Consider the following 22,920-nt stretch of genomic DNA (forward strand, 5'->3'; position numbering starts at 1 on the left):
TCGTTGGTTTAACCGTGATTTTAACAGTTTTATTAAAATATATTAATTAGATTTCTTTGATTCGAAATAAACTAAAGATTAACGTGATTAAAGATTGAACAACTGATTGCTTGATTAGAAATAAACTTTCTGCCCAAACAATTGTTAACTTTTATTTTACAGTCCCACATCAAGAAAGGAAGGAAAAAGTGAGTTATTTCACTTATATAATATAAATCTTAATATTGTAGTGTTGTGTATGCTTCAATTCAAGACATTTTAAATCATTTAAAAATTTTAATTAATTAATTTTTATATAAGTTGGTTGGTCTTTTAACCTAGCCGATTAGGTTGAATCGCTTTCAGTTTGACTGATTCGCTGATTTAACTGCGATTTTAGTGGTTTTATCAAAATACATTAATTAGATTTGTTTGATTTGAAATAACTAAAGATTGACCTAATGAAAGACCGTTTTTAGTTTGATTGATTCGCTTATTTAACCGCGATCTTAACGGTTTTATCAAAATATATTTGTTAGATTTGTTTAATTCAAAATAAATTAAAGATTGACCTAATTAAAGATTAAATGACTAATATTGTTTGATTCGAAATAAATTTTCTGCCCCGAAAAATTGTTAATTTTTATTTTACACAATCCCACATCGATAAAGAAGGAAAAAGTGAGTTGTTTCAGTTACATAAATTAAACATATGTTCTCATTTAATATTGTAGTGTTGTGAATGTTTCAGTTGAAAACCGTTTAAATTTTAAAATAAAATAAAACTAAAAAGTTTTAACTAATAATTTTTATGTAAGCTGGTTGGTCTTTTGACTGATTTTAACAATTTTATCAATATATAGATATATATATTGTTTTATTTCTAAAAGGTATGTTTAAGTTTTAAGACAAAAATTTTAACATAGAATAAACTAAAACTAAAAAATTTATAAAATGAATTTTTATTTTATTTTCCATAAATGTAAGTTTTTTCAATCTTTTCTATTTTTTTATCTTTACCAATTAAATAATGACATCTATTTCTTATTTTGAACTTAAAATATACAATTAATGACATAATAAATTCTAATAGAATGATTAAAATCCAATTTATTCTATATTATTTTTCTATATTTTAAAAATAAATTTTATGTTATTATTTAATTTTAAAATTATTTTTAATTATTTATTTAGCCCATGCATTGCACGGGTTAATAGGCTAATTTTTTTTATTATAAAAAATCTAATATGATAATTTCACTACAATTATTCAATCAATCTAATATTTTTATAAATAATTCATTCAAAAAAACCTAATAAATTAATAACGATTCAAATCATTAAAGTAAGTATCATGACCCTATTAAAACCCTAGAATACTTTTCAAGTTGGCAATTGAAGAAAATCCCCTTTGAAATTTATTGTTTATGAGTATTTTTTTATTTTTTTTATTTTTTTTTACTCAAACCGACCTCAAACATTTTTACACTATACAAATTTAATCTCAACCATACAACTCTTATTCATACTAAATTAAAGTAATTAAGGGAGGGTGATAGCATTTATAAAACAAATTAAATTATTGCAAAAAAAAAAAAAAAAAAGGGGCCCACTTACCATATGCTCCTTATAGTATTTCTATACAATCCTCTCCCCCACTTCGAAATTTGAGTGCACCAATATCAAATATATTCTGGTTAAAAAAAAAAAAAAAATATCAAATATCTTCCACTAAAACTCTCACAGGGCGAAATTAAGAAAATCAATGGAAGCCGAAGCTTCATCGTAATTCCAATTCCTTCCACGCCTAATTTGACCTAGAAATTCCAATTCTCAAACATACATATTTCATGGAAATTGTTCTGAACCCTATCTATTGCTTTTGCTCTCTGCAGGTTCGAGACCAGTGAAATTTTGGCAACATTTCTAGGCTCCACCCCATTGTTATCGGATTCATGGAATCTCTGCCGCCACGCCAACTCCGCCGCTCCTCACGGTTTCCTCGTCAACCGAATCGCCGGCGTCGCTTATGTGGCGTTTTCCGGTGTCCAGACCGTTGCCGGATTGGATTTCGACCTTACTGGATGCCGGAACTTGGTGGCATTGGATTGCGACGCCGCTGCCGGACTTTTCTCGGAGCTGCGATGCCGCGGCGGCGAGGCGGAGGAGGAACCTGTCATGGTTCATGCTGGCATGTTAAATCTCTTCCTCTCTATGTTCAAGTACACAGACTTTCAATTCCAGGTTAGTTTCCATGGTTTGAAGTCCAGTTTTTTTAAATTGATTAATATTTTATTCACCGAATTTGATCAGTCGGAATGAGACTTTTATCAAAAGAGTCTTTCATGAGTTTTTAAAACGAGAAGCTTTTACTGGAAAGAGTCTCAGACAAATATAAAGTTGGACTAAATAAAACTTCAATCGGAAAAGTCTCGGACAAATTTGAACTGAACAAATTTCGTGAAGGTAACAATGTTGTTTTAAAAAAAAATTAACATATATTTTTTTGTGTTTTCTGGGTAAATGATATATATTATCAGGTAGAATTTATTTTTGAAACCGGACTTATAAGATGCGGCGAGGGTACTTTGGCAATTTTGTTGATTTAATCGGCAGTTCATGCATAATATAAATTATTAGGTAGAATTTATTTTTGAAACCCGACTTATAAGGCGAGGGTACTTTAGCAAATATGTTGATTAAAGTCGGCAGTTCATGCAATGCCATATTCAATTTGGGTTGCCTCTGATTCTAGTCAACATGGTGACTTGCTATACCAAATGATATAAACTATTAGGCAGAATTCACGCATGAAACTCGGCTTGCAAAGGGAGGATGTCTAAGGAATGTATATTTATGTGACTAAAGTCTATTGTTAGGTGATGTGAAATCGTAAAAGCAAACAAAAAAAAAGCACCAAGGATCCTCTAGTGTATTTTTTTTCCTAAAGTTTCCTAAAGTGGTGTATTGTGTGGTTGAGATTTAATGCTGAAAAATTGATGTGACTTGTCATTAAATCTCAACCACACAATGCACTACTCTAGGAAACTTTAGAAAAAAAAAAACTCTAGAGGATCCTTACTCAAAAAAAAGGTCGATCCATTAAATTTTTTATTACAAGTTCGAGCTGGAGCTGGAGCTGGAGCTGGAGCTGGAGCTGAATATGAAAGAAATTATGAGTAGGCTTTTTTTGCAATTAAGTTATTAGTTTGCTTATATTTCTAAAAAAATAAATAAAAATAGAGACATTAATCTATGGTGGTGAAAAAGAAAAATGGTATATCACATGTTAAAAATTCAATGAACACCATCAAATGTTTAGAAGCAACATGCAAGTGTATAAGTTATAATTAATTGAGTTAATTTAGTTGGTCACCTTCACATATTGTAATAGAGAAATTTGGGATTAATCTTTGTTAAAGAAAAACAAATAACTATTCTTCCTTAAGTTGTTTATTTTTTTCTACACCTTTTTCTTAATTTAGATTCATTTATTTAATATTTAATTTGACACTCCAATGCATGAGGTGAAAATATTCTTAAAAACCACAAGATATATCCATATTAATTATCAATGTAGCCACCTAATATGATGTGGCTTACATTTAAAATAAATTTATTTCATAAATTTTATTTTCTGACCATTTTTCAAATAATATATATATATTTTTTGGAAGTGGTAGCATGTGGCCCTTCCATAGTTAATATGCCAAACAAAGCTTGTAGGGTGACGGTGGTCTAAATTCAGTGCATTTGGCTGTTATATTATATACAAACAATGCCATTTTAGTGCTATCATATCATAGCTGATATATTCATACAAATAATTCCATATAGTCATGATTTTGTTGTGATTTGGAATCACTATACATTCATTAATCTCTTAGGTTTTCGATTGTACAAATTGTGTAGGATTATGAGTTTTATGGAATTAAACGATGGAATTACTACTAGTGCAAGTGAGATTAAGTAAGAGATGCGATATCAACTGAGAAATATAGAAGATGTAAGTGATGACAATGATATTGCCAAGTGAAAAATGTAATATCAATTGCTCATTATTGTTTACCACATAATTATTACATAAATAACAATTGTTCATGTTTATTTTGTGCTAGTTTGTTGTAATTAAATTAGGTTTTGTTATTTATACATAGCAAGAATAAAATTGTTTCATACTAGAGAGGATAACATCCTTCCTCGTATTTCTAATCCTTTCATTTTGGGAGATTAACACATTCATGAAATTATTTGTGACATCTTTTTTGGTAAATAGACATGAATTATATGGGATTCACATAATTGTTAATACCAACCCTTATAGTATCAAAAAGAGTTTTTTAAAGTAATTTTATTTTCAACCCCAAGGGGTTGGCTAGGAGTGTAAAAATGACTCGTGGCCCATAGGTAGCCCAAAGCTCGCCTGCATCTCGGGGTGGGCCCGACCCATTTGGGCTCGGGCCTGAGCCTTAGGGCCTGGGCTTGGGCCATCATTTTGAAGCCCAGCCAGGCCCAGCCCATCGGCTCACTCAAGGCTCGGCCTGAAGCCCAGCCCGCTTGAGGCTCAGTGTTTCTTTTAATAGAAAATAATAAAATTTTAATAGAAAAAATTTAAAAAAACAAAAAAAAAATGGTCAGGCCCGCCCAAGCTCAGCCTAAGCCCTAGGCCAGGCTCAGGCGCTGCCCACCGGCCCGCCCAAGGCTCGAATACCCTTGGGCTTAGACTTAGGCCTGGGCTTAAATTTTTGGACCGTGGGTCAACCCAGCCCTGCCCGAATTTTGGCGAGAGCCCGTGAGACTTGACATGGGCCGAGTCCGGGCTAGGCCAGATTTACACTCCTAGGGTTGGTCTAGTGAGTGCAACTTCGGGTCTAGAGGTGTGCTCTCTTTAGATCTTAGGTTCAACTCCCATTAGGAGCAATTCGTTTCTTATGGCCACGCTAGCGGGATCTGCTCAAGATTTGCTCGATCCACATGGAGGGGGCACTTTGCATGGGTCCCGAGATTAGTCAAGGTGCGCTTAAGTTGGCCCGGACACCCGGTTATAAAAAAAAAAAAGTAATTTTATTTTCATTTTGTTTGGAGTTTAGAGAAATATTTCACTAAATTATTAGCAACTATGTGAATACTAGAAAGAAAATATTGGCATGGTATTTGGCTTCCTTTGGGTTGGGTTGGGTTGGGTTGGGTGAGACTAAATTAGTCACTGAAAGATAAAATAGATTAAAAAGTCAATAAGATAAAATGTTATATTCAAACCATAATCATTTTACTTTTTCTCTCACAAAAGTCAAAAAAAAATTTGCCAAACGAATTTTTTAATCCCAAATTAAAAAGCCTAACTCCAAAAAATCAATTAAAACTGTTTTTGCCAAAGAACGACTTAAAAATAGGTTAGTTAGGAGTTCATTTCATCTGTTAAATTATAGACTGGTTACGGCTTAATGACTATGATCAATAATTTGAATTTATTTTTTAATTCAATAATTAAAAATTGAAATGCACATAACGTGTATTTTTCTTCAAATGTGTATAATAGAATTTCTCAAATCATGACTCTTTATTAATTTGATCCAACACGAGAGTAGTTGCCACTTATTAGGCTTTACTTTTTATTTTTATTTTTTTGAGTAAAATTTATTTTTAGTTTTAGTTTGACCAAATAAGTAATAAGGGTAGTTTTGTTTGTGTCTTTTTATTGTCAATGTCATTTTTATTTTTATTTTTTGTGCTCTAGAGGAAAAAATTATAAATTTTTTAAAATATCCATCATCTTCATATTGTTTTTACTTTTGTGTAAAAATAATTTCTGAAATTAGAAAACAACTTTTTGTTTTTTTTTTTTTAAAGTAAGCTGTTTTAAAAAAAAAATCACAAACAATTTTTTGTTGTTTTCCCAAAAATGAACAGAAAACATAAAACAAAAAACACAACCGAATATGCCTTTAAAAAATGAACTAAACTACACACCAACTTTGTCTTGACTATACATCTAATAAACAATTTGATATAGAAAAATAAGAAAGAAAGAAGGATACAAAGACAATTATGGTTTACGAATTTATTATTGTTATTATTTATGGATTATTTATTGATTATTTTTAAAACACAACATGTTGGCATTCTTTGCATATATATAAAAATAGTATTATTATTCAAAAATAAAAAATTAGACTCAATTTTCAAATTCAATGATGTGAAAATCAATTAGAATATTAAAAACAATACTCTTTCTCATATCTTTTCTAATCATCAACTAATCATATTACTTACACATCATTGGGTTTAGAAAGTCGATTTGTATATCATTTTTCATATAAAAATGGATCAGACTTTTCTTCGGTCTAAAAATTGGACTGGAGCGTGATGTTGGACTCCGTGGTATAGAACTCACTTCAATGATTTGAATGTTTGATATGTAAGGCTTATCGAGTACTTCATCTTTATAAAAAATCATATTGATCGGATATCGATAGCCAATTGATTAGATCAAATTTGTGTTAATAATAAGTATGATTTTAAAAAAAAGGGATTTAGTTAAAGCCCCCTCGTAATAAAACTTTAATGTGTTAAGGACAAGTACAAAAAGTTTTGCTTGAAAAGTTCAACACATACCACTATTACGAAAATATTAAATTTTAAAATAATATAAATTTTGATCTACATGTCGGTTTTTAATTATAAAAAATAGTATTTTTAAAATTCTTTCATCAAGATCTATCAAATAAGATCTATATTGATTATGAAATTCTTTATAATAAAAAAAAATATTACCTTTGAAATTGATATAAACAGTAACATAATACTCTATTTGAGAGTAACATGTTACATGTTACTTTATCTCACAGTAACATATTACTCTGACAATATTGTTCAAGAGAAAAAAAAAAAAGATATTTTACTTTATCCTTACTCAATCATGCGCCTCCTTTTTAGGGAGTTTATGAAGCAAAATAAATTGGGCTATCATTTTCACTAAACAAGGATCTAATGGAGAGGTTTTGACTAATTTTTTTTTAAATAAATTTTTTACACAAATATAATCTAACCAAATAATTATTTTTATCCAATCAACGTAATTAAATTATTTAAAAATTAGATCATCCATTTGAATTCCATTATGCGTCCACAAAGACCAACCAACGTATAAAAATAATAAACAACTCTAGCAGTTAGGCCTAGGAGACCGTTTGAACTTTCATTAATCAAATGTCATGACTAAAGAAAATCTACATAATTTGGCCCATGAATAAAAAATTATAAAAAAACAAGACAGAGCAAATCGACCCATGAATAAAAAATTATAAAAAAACAAGACATAACAAATCAACAGTAATACGCATAGATCGCCAGAACAACTTAGGCCTACTACCAATCAAAAAGAAGAGGCCTAACTTTGTTTGTTTATAGAGAAAATGAGTAAAGAAAACATCCATGAAGGATTTCATCATCAATAAGGGAAAATGAGAGCGCGATAATAATTAACCAAAACAAATTCCCAACACATTTTAGTGTAAGGTCAAATTAATTAAAATCTAAAATTAATTAAAATTTTATATCAATAATTCAGATTTATTTTATATATGAATCTCACACTTAATTAATTCAATCTCTATTAAACCTATCAATTTTTAATTAAATTTGGAGTCCCAAATTCTGAGACTTCAGCTTTTTGGCAAATTAAATGAGTGTGACTTGTTTGTCTCTGAAGAGTACAATTTCGGCCCTATGTTCGAAGGGACACGTTTGTTTGTTGGGTCAAAGAAGGCCATTCTGAGGAGGAGCCCACAGGGTACCAATTTGTGACTCTACTAAATCTCGGCCGGGATTTTCACGTTATTTGACTTCATTTATTTGGTCCAATTTACTGCAATATATATATATATATATATATATATATATAAATTAATTAATTAATTAATTAAATTTTTTTAAAAAGTATTTCTCTCTAATAATTTACACTTACAATCACATATTAGGTAGAAAATTAACTCAAAACTTTTTTCAACTTACAACAATTTGATTAAGTTTTTTACCAGGGTGTTAAAAAAAATCAATGAAAATTTTATTCGAATCAAATTGCCAATTTGATTTTATTTTTATCAGCTTCGATTTTGGTTCCAATTTTAAAAATAGTTGACCCATTCAAATCGTCCAATTCCTAATTCTAAAGTTTTGGTTATAATTTAATCGTAACATATTTGTTAATTAGTTTTGTGTGTAAAAATAGGAAAATGCTATGGCACTATCATAAAATGTGTAATTTTATTACAAAATTTTGTAACATTAATCATAAAATGCGTAACCTCGCCACAAATTAAAATAACAAAATGTCCACAATTTTGTGGTTGATTTTGCAAAAGCCTATGGCTTGGTTATGACATTTTTCATTGCGCCAATTTGTAACAAGATTATCCAATTTTTATTATTTTTTATTATTTTTATTTTTTATATTACAAGTTATATATTTTGTGATAGGGGTGCATATGGTATTTTGTGATAGGGGTGCATATGGTATGCACTCCTAAAAGGGTGCACACCATAGGAGAATCCGTAAAAATAATAATATAAAAGTTACTAGAAAAATTTAAACACCAGTCCTCATAAGTAGGAATGACAACAGGCCGGGGCGGACCGGGGATCACACTTCCCGTCCCCAATCCTCAATTGTAAAAATTTCCCCGTCTCAGGCCCTGATTCCCGACGGGGAACCTATCACCGTCCTCACCCCCGCCCCTGCCCCTGTCTTCTAACGGAGATCGAGTTTCTCCAACCCTAAAAATTCTCCACCTCCCCTTCCCAAAAAAAAAAAGAAGCAAAACAGTATCTGTTTCATCTCATCATCATCATCATCATCATCAACATCAACAACAACTATAGTCCACAAAATCATCATCAATAATCATCATCATCGACATCAATAACAACAACAACAACAACAACAACATGTATATCTATATCTATATCAATGGTGTTGATATAGTGAAGATCTTGAGAACCAGTGTATATATATTACAGTGAGAGAGGGCTAGAGGATAACCAGTGAGAGAAGAACAGTGGCGGTAGATCTAGAGACGGGACAGCAAACAGAGGTGTGAGAAAGAGAGAGAGAGTGACGGTGGTGCGATCAGCGGCTGACGGTGGTGCTCAGAAATGTTCATCGCAGATTCGCAGCGACGGTGGTGCTCAGAAATGCTCTCTGTCACTGATCTCTCTCTAGACTTCTCCATCGAGGCTTGGATCTGGAAGGTGCTCAAATAAAAAATGTCTATCTCTCTCGCAGAGAGTAGAGGGAGAAGAACGAGAGAGAGAGAGAGAGAGAGAGAGAGAGAGAGAGAGAGAGAGAGAGAGAGAGAGATGAGATAGACATTAAGTTGAGATAGATATTATATTAGATATAATATAATAAAGCAATAAAGCCTAAACATACATATACATGGGGGACTGTTCGAGGACTTCGGGGCAAGGCCGAGGTCGGGGCCGGGGCGCCAATCACCGTTCTCAGCCCAAAAATCAATGGGAATTTAATTTTCAATACCATCCCCAGCCCTATGGGGATTATTTTCGAAAAAAACCCGTTCTAATCAGGGTCGGGTCCCCGTCAGACCGGGTTTAAATTGCATCCCTACTTATACGTGTTAGTTTGTTTACTATTATAAATAAATAAATATATATATATATATATATATATATATAATATTTCTTAATGTATAAACAAATCAAAAAATGACGGCTGAAAATTTAAGTCGATAGTGTATATTTAAACTTGTTATTGTGCAAATCTTGAGTTTTGATTGTTGATTATATGTAGATTTTTTAGTTCTTTTTTAAGTTCCTACCAAATATTTTGACATAATTCTTTTTTAAAAAAATTAGATAATCTCAATAAAATACCTTGAACAACGGACAAGAATGGAGCCCAAAGGTTCAGTAGCTTGTGGGGAAATTGAATTCGAAACACTTTCGCCGTGTTTGGTAACGTTTACGTTTTCAATTTATATTTACAAAAATTTTATAAATTGGTTTTTGTTTATTTTTAGAAAAACATAAACTACAAACGCGTTTGGTAATTGACAAAATGTTTAAAAAAATTTAAAAATATAAAAAAGAGTGAGAATTGGCAAGTGGTGGCAAGTGGCGGTGAAAGACGGTGGTGGAAAGTGGTGGCGGTGGGTGGTGGGTAGCTGGTGGTGGTGGGTGAGTGGGTGGGTGGGTGACGGGGCGGGTGGTGGGTGGTAGCGAGTGGGTGGTGGTGGCGGGTGGTGGTGGTGGTGGCAGGTGGGTGGTGGATGGCGGGTGATGGTGGGTGGTGGTGGTGGGTGGGTGACGGTGACGGTGACGGTGGCGGGTGGTCGGTGGTAGCGAGAAAGTGGTGGTGGTAGTGGTGGCGGGTGGTGGGTGGTGGTGGCAGGTCGGTATGGCGGGTGGTGGTGGTGGGTGGTGATGGTAGGTAAGTGGGTAGGTGACGGTGGTGAGTGGTAGCGAGTAGGTGGCGGATGGCGGGTGGTGGTGGGTGGGTGGGTGGGCGGGTGACGGTAGGTAGGTGGTAACGAGTGGGTGGTGGCGGGTGGTGGTGGTAGGTAGGTGGCGGATGGTGGATGGGTGGGTGGGCGACGGTGGCGGGTGGTAGGTGGTAACGAGTGGGTAGTGAGTGGTGGTGACAGGTGGGTGGCGGGTTGGTGGTGGTGGCGAGTGGGTGGCAGATGGCTGGTGGTGGTGGGTGGCAGGTGGTGGATAGTGGTGGCAGGTGGGTGGTGAGTGGTAATGGCAAGTAGGTAGCGGGTGGTGGATGGTAGTAGCGGGTGGTGGGTGGTAGGTGGTGGCGAGAGGTGGGTGGTGGGTAGCAGGTGGGTGGTGGGTGGTGGTGGCAGAAGACGGTGGTGGAAAATAGTGGCTAGTGTTGGGTGGTAAAAAAAAAAAAACTGAAAACTCAAAATAGAAACACATTTTTTCTGTTTTCATTTTTTGGCCAAATTTATAAACTGAGACCACTGATTTATAAATAAAAAATTTTACCAAACAAGTTTTTATTTGAGTTTTTAAAATTTTTATAAATATAAACAGAAAACTGAAAATATAAGGGTGCGTTTGGTAACGTTTACGTTTTCAGTTTATATTTACAAAAATTTAATAAATTGGTTTTTGTTTATTTTTAGAAAAACATAAACTACAAACGCGTTTGGTAATTGACAAAATGTTTAAAAAATTTTAAAAATATAAAAAAGAGTGAGAAATGGCAAGTGGTGGCGGAAGGCGGTGGTGGAAAGTAGTGACGGTGGGTGGTGGGTAGCTGGTGGCCGGTGGGTGGTGGTGGTGGTGGGTGGGTGACGGTGGCGGGTGGTGGTAATGGCGGCGGGTGGTGGGTGGTGGTGGCAGGTGGGTGGCGGGTGGTGGGTGATGGTGGTGGTGGTGGGTGGATGGGTGACGGTGGCGGGTGGTAGCGAGTGGGTGGTGGTGGTAGTGGTGGTGGCAGTGGCGAGTGGTGGGTGGTGGCGGATGGTGGGTGGTGATGGCGGGCGGGTGGTGGGTGGTGATGACGGATGAGTGGGTGACGATAGCGGGTGGTGGGTAGTAGCGAGTGGGTGGTGGTGGCAGGTGGGTGGCGGATGGCGGGTGGTGGCGGGTGGTGGCGAATGGTGGTGGTGGTGGTGGGTGGGTGGGTGACGGTGGCGGGTGGTAGGTGGTAGCGAGTGGGTGGTGGGTGGTAGTGGCAGGTGGGTGATGGGTGGGTGGTGGGTGATGGTGGTGGTGGTGGGGATGGTGATGGGTAGTGGGTGGTGGTGGTGGTGTTGGCGGGTGGATGACAGGTGGCTGGTGGTGGTGGGTGGCAAGTGGTGGATAGTGGTGGCGGGTGGGTGGTGGTGGCAAGTAGGTGGCGGGTGGATGGCAGGTAGCTGGTGAGTAGTGGGTGGTGGTGGTGGTAGCGGCGAGGGGTCGGTGGTGGTGGTGGCGAGTGGTTGGCAAGTGGGTAGTGGGTGGTGGTGGTGGCTAGTGGGTGGCTAATGGGTGGTGGTGGGTGGTGGTGGCGGAAGACGGTGGTGGAAAATGGTGGCGGGTGGTGGCTAGTGTTGGGTGGTAAAAAAAAAAAAAACTCAAAACTCAAAATGGAAACACATTTTTTCTGTTTTTATTTTTTGGCCAAATTTATAAACTGAGACCACTGATTTATAAATCAAAAATTTTACCAAACAAGTTTTTATTTAAGTTTTTAAAATTTTTGTAAATATAAACTGAAAACGTAAGTGTTACCAAACGGCACCTTTATTATTATGGTCTTATTTAATAATTTGTCTAGGCCTTTTAATTTTTTAATTTTTTGAGTATTTTAATCTGATTAAAAAGTTCATCCCTCGTGACGAAGTGGCAGTTGCTGCGCCTTGGGGTGCAGTAAGTGAAAGGTCGGCCTCTTTAAATTGTGACTTAACTTTACTAACATACTACATTCTATCTTTGATAAATAAAAAAAAATAATGTCTAACTAAAAAAAGTTGTCATTGAAAAGTTAGTTAGTTAGTTATTTATTTTATTTTATTTTATTTTATTATATTTTATTTTTTGTATAGTTGATTTAATAATTATGAGAAAAAAAAATAAAATAATTATAATTTAAATGTAATATTTTTCGTAATTAACGTAAGTTGTGATGATTTTGGCAAAAAAATATTTTCTACCTTTTTAGAGGTGAAAAACATCTCCCAACCCTAATAAATAAGAGATTTACCAAAGCCGCCACCAGGGTCATAGAATTCGGTTAGATTATTATAATCAATACTTTTACGGCTTTAGATTATTATATTTGCCGATACATTTAGAAATTTGGAAAAACTGGACACAGATTAATTTTATTATTTTTGCTATAAAAAAATAAAATAAACAAACAAACAATTTAAGAACCATGCACAGGATCAAATTCTTAAAAATAATCATCTGAATTATTGTTACAAAAAAAGTGCCGACTCAGGACTATATGTCTCGCCAAAGATGGTTCACTACTTCCCATTTGCAGTGTGCTCGATCAATAAAAGTGTATAAAAATAGAACAAGTAAGCCTTATGTATATGGATGGGATGACTTAGAGAATTTTACTTTTACCAATTTTCCTACACCTCTATTGGTTAGGTATACCGTTGATGTGGTGCTCCAAATCCATAGATAATTTCTTTCCTGTAAGCGGGTCAAAAAAAAAAAAAAAAAAAAAAAAAAAAATCTTTGCTACTTATAACCAAAGGGAAAAAAAAGAGGACTGGTCAATATATTAATGGAAATTAATGAAAATATCAAGTCATACTTTTTACAAAAACTTTTCATTTGGTATTTTTGACACCACGTTAAGAGGACTGGTTGATATGTTTATAGAACTTAATGAAAATTTAATGAAAAAAAAGTAAGACTTATTGAATTTCTTTTCAATTTATGTCTAGTGTTAAATTATGTTAGCAATCACAAACATATTATTTATACTATTATATAAATCATAGAACTCACTTTGTATAATTATTTTTGTCCTATAGTTTTAATTTTCAAAAAACCCTCAATTATATTTTTCCCACTGTATTTTTATTGCCTAGCAATTACTACGTAGTTGAAAAAGTAATTTCATTATGTCAATAACTGCTATTCACTGCACATAACATTCTCTCTCTCTCTCTCTCTCTCTACTAATTTTCACCATACCTTATGCAAACCATATTAATAGCCTAATAGTAATAAGTCTAGTGAAAATTAAATTTATGTAGTGTGAGATTTATATGTAGATTAAATCTGTATTATAATATGATAATTCTAAATAATTTTTAAGTAATTAAGTCCGAATCCATAATATTATTGTATTAATAATGTGCAATTTTAAAGAGTTCCATTTTTTTTCTCTATACTTAATGCATTGATGATGTATCGAATAAAATTTTAAAGTTAGGTATTAAATTAGGTCATGTATCATTAGTGGTAAAAAAATATACAATTAAGTGCACAAATTTCAAGGATCATTGGGATAGAGAAGATGATGATCATGGATGTGTCTGTATCATTTTCACACTTAGAATGCACCCACGGCTTAATGGAAATGGGGTCAAGCCATTATGGTCGACCCAGTCCTCCATAAAATTTATTTATTCACATAAATACTTTTCTAAGTCAATAACCAATTGGTCACCACCATAGCTTCTTCTATTTTCGTTGTTCATCATTGCTTTAAGCAATCAAATGTTTGATTTCTGAATTACATGAATATAAAATCTACTACTAACCCATAAAGTCATATAACGAGCGTGATCCCAAAATGCAATGAACCCTATCAATTCATAATTTACCCTGTGCGGTAAAAATTAAATTGATAAAGTGTGGTGGAGATTAAATTGGTGGAGTCTATCAGTAAAATAAATTTAAACCATTGATTCAATTTTTTGGGTAAATTCTGGGTTCATAAGTTTGAGTTTGTAGTGTTATTAAACGCGACCCACACAATGTATGTGACCAGATAAAAAATTTAAAAATAGATTTCTCGCACAAATTTTATAGATTTTTTATAATATATTTTGTGTATATTTTTATGATCACCTTATGTATTTGTTTTGTAGTAGAATTGGAATAAAAATTTGACGAGATAAGTTCAAGACAGACCCATCTAAAAAATAAGTTCGCAACAAATAATCTCAAGTTAAGTTGTTAAAAGAATAAATTTTACTTATTTTGCAATAAAAATATTAACTAAGCTGTTATATATCAGTGAAATATTTCTTCAAAATTCTTGCAACCTATGTAATTTTTCATGCGTCATGGTGAATCTCCTTATGTTTAAATATATAGTAAGTCGTACATTTACACATGTAGTTTGTTGTGAAATATTTTTTTTTTTTGGGTTAGCCTATTTCATGATTAAGCCTGGAACTTGGCAAAACAAGCATTGCAACTGATAATCTTTTTTTGTTGTCTCAAATTTACAATTGCTTCTCATTACAGAACTCTTAATTTCCAATTCACAAAAACTGAGATTTTTTTTCCCCACTAAATGATTCATTTACATATCCAACAATGCAGCTATTTGAACTAATGAAGCAAAGCAAATCAATAGTCTTGACAGGCCACTCAATTGGAGGAACAATAGCTTCACTCTCAACTCTCTATCTCCTCTCCTACCTCCAATCCATTTCCTCTCCCCTCACCTCTGTCCTCTGTTTCACATTTGGCTCTCCTCTCCTTGGCAATGAATCTCTCTCTCGAGCCATCCTCCAAGAACGATGGGGATCCAACTTTTGCCATGTAGTCTCAAAACATGACATTGTGCCAAGACTTCTCTTAGCCCCCCTATCTCCTCTCACTCCTCACCTCCATTCCCTCCTCCAATATTATCACTTCTCTATGAAAGACCTCGCGGTTCAAAACATTCAATTATTACCCAATGAAATGAAAAATGAAATATTTCTCTCTGTGTTGGCCTATGCCGAGTCATCAGCAAAGCTAGAAGGGGGACAAAGGCCTGGTAGAGAGTCCTTTTGGCCATTTGGGAGTTACGTGTTTTGTACTAATAAGGGAGCGATTTGTGTGGACAATGAAATCGCGGTTGTTAAGTTGTTGCATTTGATGTTTTCAACCGCTTCTGCGAGCTCTAGTATTGAAGATCATCTCAAATATGAAGAGTATGTTGGGAAGTTCCTTTCTTGGCAATTCTGGAAAACTGGAGGCCTCTTGGAAGGGGAGTTTTTGGATTATTCAAGCTATGAAGCCGGGGTTAGACTGGCATTGCAGTCCTCAGAAATTTCTAGTCATGTAAACCGAAAAATACCCATTTAAGATTCATTCCAATATAGTATTCCTATTTTTCTGATCATTTTCTTTATTTATTTATTTATTATTATTTTTTTACAGGAACCGGCTTTTGAACCAGTGATACAATGCCTAAAGACAGCCAAACGAATGGGACGTACGCCAAACCTCAATAGTGCTAATCTTGCTATAGCACTGTCTAAAATCACACCATTAAGAGCGCAAGTAGAGTGGTATAAAAAGACTTGTGATGAGTCTGATGAGAATCGAATGGGGTACTATGACACTTTCAAGCTAAGGGGAGCGTCAAAAAGGGATGCTAAAGTCAACATGAACCGTATAAAGCTTGCCCGGTTTTGGGATGACCTAATCCATATGTTGGACACCAATCAACTACCCCATGATTTTCAGAAGCGAGCGAAATTCGTAAACGCTTCCCATTCTTATAAACTCCTATTTGAGCCGTTGGATATTGCAGAGTATTATCGAATGGGAATGCATCGAGTCAAAGGCCATTATGTGAAGCATGGGAGAGAGAGGAGGTATGAGATTTTTGATAGATGGTGGAGGAATAGGAAGGTTGGCAATGAAGAAAATAACAAAAGGAGCAAATTTGCTGGCTTGACACAAGACTCATGTTTCTGGGCGAGAGTGGAGGAAGCGAGGGAGTGGACAGAGAACATAAGGAGTGAGAGGGATATGAGGAAGCTCTCTATGTTACTCGAGAATATTGATAAGTTTGAACAGTATGCAAGTGGAATTGTTGAAAGAAAGGAAGTGTCGACAGATGTCTTGGCAGAAAATTCAAGCTACCATTTGTGGGTGAAGGAATGGGGAGAACTAAAATCACAGCTGCAGCAATTCCCCCCTCAGTTCCCAGGTTTTTTTAAAGGGAATGTCGTTCCATAGATTATATTCTAAGATTGATAAGCAAGGCAGAGGCAGGCAGAGGCACTCCTTTACTAGACAAGAAGTCTGGTTTCAAGTCGTCTTGTTGCGCTATGCAACTTCTCTTTCCCCTATTTCCATTTTACCAATTGTTTAACAGGAAGGAAAAAAATAAAATAAAAAAGTGCTTCGCGATGTGATCTTACTGATTGACTAGGAGTTATGTATGTAAGAATAAATAAAGAAATAAAATCAATATTATGGAGCAACAAGTGATGATTGACAATGTTGTATCATTCTACTAAATCTTCAGGCAAATAATGTTTGCCAATATAAAATCAACATCAAAAATAATACATGAGCTGTGAAAGTTAGACTTTCCCATTTTGAGCATCAATGTTCCTAACTGGACCCTTAAACCATTTTCGGGCATCTATCACCCACCAAAGCATTATGAGGGCTAGGCCAACACCTAATGCAACAGGTGCATAATTGAAAGTGTTCCATGTAATCGGATAGAATGTTGGAAGAAGGAAAACTGAACAAGTATAACAAATCCATAAGAAGGCTATCAAGCAAATAGGCCTTCTCGCTTTGCCCAAATAAAATGGTCCGGCATTGAAGTTCTTCTCTGCCATTATCAATCTTGCAAAGATTGGAACAGCGTAACCACCAACCCAACCGATCGTGCATATGGAAGTTATGGCAGTGAAGACTACATTGACTTTCAAGATGGGGAGCCCGAGCAGAATGCAGATGGCTGCGCAAAGCCACACTGCATTTGAGGGAACTTTGTGTTTTGGGTGCACTTTTCGCCATATAGATGAAAATGGAATTCCATTATCTCTTGATAGAGCATACACCTGAATCATGCCAATGATCACACACAAACACTTAATCACCAATGGCACGTAAAGAGACACGAACGCATGCATAGTTTTTAAATTGTGCAATGCTTCAACAGTTGCGCTACATGCACAGAAAGAATTTCACAAAATAGGACAAAGAATTTCACATTTTGATTCACATCTGTACATTATGTGTCTGGTTCTTTTTGTGCCCATAGACTTTTTCATGTTTCAAAATGGTTTGAAATGTGATTCAAAAGCATATGCTACCCAAAATGCTAAATTAAAAAGAAAAAGATATGGTACTTTGCTTACCACTCTGGCTGCACTAGTAGTGATTGAAAGCCCACCAAAGAAGAACGAGCCCCAGATGACAAAGAGTAAAATGATTGCTCCGGTAGAACTATGATATCTCCCATAGAACGCATCATAGAGTATTTGAGCTGGTACAAATGTCCCGGCAGTTTCATTTGATGTATCATACAGGTAGCTCGGATCCTGAATGAGGAATTGTAAATTTGTAATCACATAAACCAAAATTTAACTAGTCCACGTCAAATTAAGTGTTTGGAATGCATTTCAATAGTGAGTTGCACTAATAGCCACTAGCATTCTAATTTCTATCTAATTGTTTTGGACCTCACAATAAACATGCTCTCTGACTTCAAGGTGTTGCGTGAAAATTTTAGTCAATAAGGGATGCGTTAGTGCTTTAGAAAGATTGCAGGGTCTTTAGGCTTTTACTGATGACATATATAGGGATTTTCTTGCTTGTTTGAGATCATACAAGGCTTACTTCAATTGGCAAACAAGTGATGGATCAGAAGTTTGCTAGGGCTTTAAGAGATAGGGATATGAGTGGTGTCCGTAGTCCTAGTTTTCGTGGATCCAAAATTGGTTAAAAGCGACTCTTACCTGCGAAAGTTACTTTGTATCAAATACAATTTATTTTTCTTCCTCTTTGGCATGGCTAAAAAACATCTGCTTTTTAGCTAAACAATTCAAAAAGGAAAAGCCTATTTGTCTTGAGCTAAAAAAGCTTTTAAAAAAAATAAAATAAAGTTTTCCAATAACATAAAAAGCAACTTTTTTAGCAATTACCAAACGCATCAGTTTTTTTAGATTCTAAAATAGCAAACAAGTAAAAAGAAAAAAAAACGAAAAAAACCTAAAAAACCAATTGCCAAACTCCACCTCAAGATGCTTCCAAATATCCCAAGAAAAGCAAAGATGATTAATCTTAAATGGTTACCTTAATGCTGAAAGTGAGGGCCAAAATATAAGCCCATCCGAATATGGAAATGATCCCGATGCTAGAAAGAATTGCAATCGGGCCATTCTTGTCTGCGCCTTTTGTTTCTTCAGTTAGATGTGCTGCAGCATCATATCCGTATAGCGAATACTGACTGACAAGCAGAGCCAGAATTGCTGCGTAAACTTTGTTTGATATTCCGGTTGATTCTGTTGCCAGTTCGAAAGAAGTGAAAACATAGGAAGCAGATTGTCTTGTCGTTGCCACTAGTGGAAGCATAATAACTATGACCGTTCCTCCAATAACCTGCCAAAAACTCGAGTCAATTAAGTGTTTTTTTTCCACAGATTTGGAACCAAAAGTCACAGCCAAAGTTGGAGTTAGTTTGGATTAAATCCATGTTTTGTTATAGTTGCTAATTTGAAACTAATGTGTGTTTCTATTTCTTGGAAACTTAGAACCCTAGTCCGATCTAGCCTCCAAGTATTCTGAAACTCACTTTTCTAAAATCAAGTTACCATGTTGAGATGGGGTTGTATAAGAAATTTAACTTTCTTGTATTTTCCATCATTCTCATGCTAAACAAATGTGGGAAATTTTTCAAAATTTTATCCTTCTTGCATCTTCGACCACTTCCATTGTAGCCAAACTCAGCCAAAGTGATTCTACAGCATGGGGGGGTGAAGCAATTGAAAAAGAAACATTTGAAACTTGAAAGCAAGGTAGAGAGCAAAAAACAGCATACCTGCCACCATATTGAAATGATATCAATAAAAGCAATGACTTCTAATGCAAATGTGTTGAGGAATGCCCAAATGACAGTAAGACCCACATACATACATAAGAACAACCATTTTGGGGCTAAGTACCCTCCATCTTTGTTAGTCCCAGTGCATAATAGAATGATACTTTGCAAAGTCTGAGACCCTGCATATGCCTACAAAACCATCAATAGTAAAAGGGTTAGAAACACAGAAACCAACAACTCATGTAAAATTATGTTCATCCTGTGTTTTCTGTGTTTGATTTTGTATTTGGTTTCTGTGTTCATAGACTCGTGTTATACCTTGAGAGTAGAGGAAGTACCTGTGTTCCTATGCCTGCAATCAGGCCTATTGTCTCAAGCCAAGCACAGCACCACGATGAGAATGGTCCCCATTTGGGGCCTGCTAAATGGGCAGCCCAGAAGTAAAGAGAACCGGTTGTCTGTAGATTTTGAAGTTAGACAAAATTTTCAAAACAAAGCATGCTAAGTAGGCTTTCTCAAGACCTTTTTACAATACGAAATATAGAATGATTTTTCTCACTGAAAATTGGCATTCTCAATGTTTGTTGACAGTGGAAAACATGTCCATGCATGTGCAAAACTTGGGATAGTAGCCAAAGATTTCACTGTAATGCACCACAGCAACAGAAAAGCGAACTATGTTGCTTTTTCTCACAATTTCATTTATAAAAAATAAAAATAAAAAATTAATTGGATTAGTTCACCATAAATTTACTTTTGAAAAAAAAAAAACGATGAATGATCAGTATTCAGACTCTTTTAGTGGTTATTCATCCTTCTGGAAAAAATAACATAGCAAGCTACTCAATTTTTAGAAAACATTCATGGTTTTAACTGTTGCTAAAAGCCTATTTCTCCAAGTATTCTTACTTCATTGCACAGTTTTTACAAGACATGCAATAAAAAGTTGATTGTTTGCTTATTGCACTTTCAATTAATCCATTCCATGTGAACTAAAGTGATATGTGATCAAACCACAATTGAAAGAACTAAATAAATAGAGAAGGGTCATACTAATAACAGTTTAATGACTTTACTCTAAGACGGAAATAGTGCCAAAATAGTTTACGTATTTCCAATGTACTTTTACACATTTCTATGCATTTTTTTCACACAATTTGATACATATTTTACACGTGCATCAATGCTAATGATGAATGGACTTACAGGGAAAGAGGAGCAGATTTCAGCCATAGCAATACCAACAAACCAAGTGAAAAAAGAAACCACAACCCATCCCCAAACAAGAGTTGCTGGTCCTGCATATTGCAGACTTGAACCATACAGAGGTGTGATTCCAGTGAAAAGTGTCATTGTTGAAAATGATATTGCTAGGGTCTTGAACAGAGTCTGCACAAACAAATCAATGAAATTAAGACCATACAATTATACAAAGAAGCAAAAAATATTGTAAACCAATCAAAGAAAGCATAAAGGGGAACTAGAGAAAGAAGAGGAAACAAGATCACTGATTGAAATCATGAAGAAAAGTTAACAAAGTGAGGATTTTTGGGATGTCTTTCACCATCTCTCTTCTGAGTTCTTGCTTGTATCCAAGTTCATTGAGCCGTTTCTCCCCTGAATCCATTTCCTCAGCTTGGATGGACATGATTTCTGATGGGTTTTTGTTTCTTGTCCTTCTTGTTGTTCTTGATTTCCCCAACCCAAAGAAATCAAGATTTCAAAATGAAAACCCAACTCAAAATGGAATTCAACCACTCATATGGAAATGGGTTTTGAGAGAGAGAGAGGTGGAAAGAAAGAGTTGACTCGTTCATGTGTTTATACAGATATAGAATTGGTTTGTGTCTTAAAAGTGGAGATTTGTGTTGAAAAACTAGGTGATATATGTATTATTTTGCTCATTAGCCGAAGTTTGAATTTTCGTTAACAAGTCTCCTTCAACTAAATATGTGGAAACGGCTACTTTGAATCATGTCCAATTTCACATTGGAAAATTATCATCTCCAATTTCACACTGGAAAATTACAAGATGGTGGTAAACATCATAAATATTAATAATTAAAATTATTAAATTTTTTATGTGTAATAATTTTTCAAAATCTATCCTAAATAGTAATTTCCCCTTTCACATTTGTAGTCGTGCAACTTATATACACGATTTCATTCAAATGCAAGTTTGGAAATTGTGGATGGGAACACCCAAAAACATATATTTGTGATGCACGACTGTTAAAAAAATTTCACATATACATAAAATTAAATTTGAAAAGCAACCTATATATAACAAGGGCAAAAAAAATTAGTTTATTTTTTATTGTAGGTTTTCTTAGGTTGGTCATTGAGCTTCTAAATATTAATTTGATGTAATTTCTTCCAATGAAAATTTTTACACATAATTTTCATATAGAAGAATGATGTGGTTGTTTATGATTTTTATTTTTATATTTCAAATTAAAACATTCACTATTAAAGATAATAATTTTAAAAATACCATCAACACATCATTTTTATAAGAACTTTTGTAAAACTTATAGTTGTAAATATATATAAATGGACTATTGGAGATGGTAATAAAGCTTCTCTTTGGAATGACTGGTGGTGCAGAACCCAACCTTTAGCTAATACTTCACTTGGCCCTCACACTACCACTCATAACACTGTCAACTCTATCATCAATGAGGAGGGGGACTGGAATTTGAACCCGATTGCTTGTCACCGTTTACCTATTGATATTGCTAACATCCATAAAGTCAAACTTCCCCAATTTGTGACTTTTCCTGATAAACCCCACTGGACAGGTTCTCCCCAAGGTAGATTTTCTTCCAAATCTGCTTATGACCTCATCTTTAATGTTGAAGATCATAACTTTTGTTGGAATTGGATTTGGAAATTAAAAATTCCTCAAAAATTCAAAGGCTTCTTATGGTTTGTTATGCATGGTAGACTCCTCACAAACCAACTCAGAGTCAGCAGAGGTTTTGACAGCAACGATCTTTGTCCTAGATGCCATTCTAATGGGGAAAGCATGAGCCACCTCTTTAGAGATTGCTATTACTCAAGGGAGTTGTGGAAAAATTTGAAAAATGATCGATGGATTAGGGATGGCATTGATAAGCCTCTGGATGCTTGGCTTTCTTTTAATCTTTGTGATAAAACTAAACTTGCAAGTATCAACTGGAACATATGATTCACTGTCACCCTTTGGTTCATTTGGAAAGGTAGAAATAAAATTGTTTTTGATAATTGTGATGTTCGCATTAGTGACAGCTTACGCCCAGTGTTCCAGTATACTCAAGAGATCCATGAGGCCTTCTCTTGGATCCATGATCATCAAAGAATTAAACTAATCAATTGGTTGCCTCCTCTTACAGGTAATATCAAGCTAAATGCTGATGGATGTGCCAAGGAAAGTTTGGAAAAAGCTAGTTTTGGGAGGAATC

At 34.8% G+C, this 22,920-nt stretch overlaps 2 protein-coding genes across 2 annotated transcripts; one reads left to right on the top strand and one right to left on the bottom strand.

Annotated features, from left to right (window-relative positions):
- The first annotated feature begins 1,625 nt into the window (after positions 1-1,625).
- PAD4 (alpha/beta-Hydrolases superfamily protein) lies at positions 1,626-16,898 on the top strand. Its single transcript, XM_082890384.1, has 4 exons — positions 1,626-1,764; positions 1,875-2,223; positions 15,016-15,744; positions 15,844-16,898. Exons 1-4 carry the CDS (start codon positions 1,745-1,747, stop codon positions 16,648-16,650), a joined length of 1,905 nt encoding a protein of 634 aa, XP_082746510.1. The 5' UTR covers positions 1,626-1,744; the 3' UTR covers positions 16,651-16,898.
- A 7-nt stretch (positions 16,899-16,905) lies between these two features.
- LOC114256970 (amino-acid permease BAT1 homolog) lies at positions 16,906-21,463 on the bottom strand. The gene is made up of 7 exons (XM_028196672.2): positions 21,042-21,463; positions 20,684-20,866; positions 19,816-19,935; positions 19,475-19,666; positions 18,730-19,035; positions 17,793-17,975; positions 16,906-17,492 (listed from the first exon to the last, which is right to left on the bottom strand). Exons 1-7 carry the CDS (start codon positions 21,123-21,125, stop codon positions 17,001-17,003), a joined length of 1,560 nt encoding a protein of 519 aa, XP_028052473.2. The 5' UTR covers positions 21,126-21,463; the 3' UTR covers positions 16,906-17,000.
- Between the last annotated feature and the right edge of the window lie 1,457 nt (positions 21,464-22,920).

This window comes from Camellia sinensis, chromosome 1, assembly GCF_055761805.1.
Source record: "Camellia sinensis isolate YWXY chromosome 1, ASM5576180v1, whole genome shotgun sequence".
NCBI classification, from domain to species: Eukaryota; Viridiplantae; Streptophyta; class Magnoliopsida; order Ericales; family Theaceae; genus Camellia; species Camellia sinensis.

What these genes read in the sequence shown, in the direction of transcription:
- PAD4 (XM_082890384.1), top strand. Translation starts at nt 1,745, where the DNA reads ATGGAAGCCGAAGCTTCATC. An exon ending in ACACAGACTTTCAATTCCAG is followed by an intron (nt 2,224 to 15,015) that starts GTTAGTTTCCAT and finishes CCAACAATGCAG; the next exon opens with CTATTTGAACTAATGAAGCA. An exon ending in CCTCAGAAATTTCTAGTCAT is followed by an intron (nt 15,745 to 15,843) that starts GTAAACCGAAAA and finishes ATTTTTTTACAG; the next exon opens with GAACCGGCTTTTGAACCAGT.
- LOC114256970 (XM_028196672.2), bottom strand. Translation starts at nt 21,125, where the DNA reads ATGTCCATCCAAGCTGAGGAAATGGATTCAGGGGAGAAACGGCTCAAT. An exon ending in TCATTTCAATATGGTGGCAG is followed by an intron (nt 19,036 to 19,474) that starts GTATGCTGTTTT and finishes AGTTTTTGGCAG; the next exon opens with GTTATTGGAGGAACGGTCAT. An exon ending in CTACTAGTGCAGCCAGAGTG is followed by an intron (nt 17,493 to 17,792) that starts GTAAGCAAAGTA and finishes GGCATGATTCAG; the next exon opens with GTGTATGCTCTATCAAGAGA.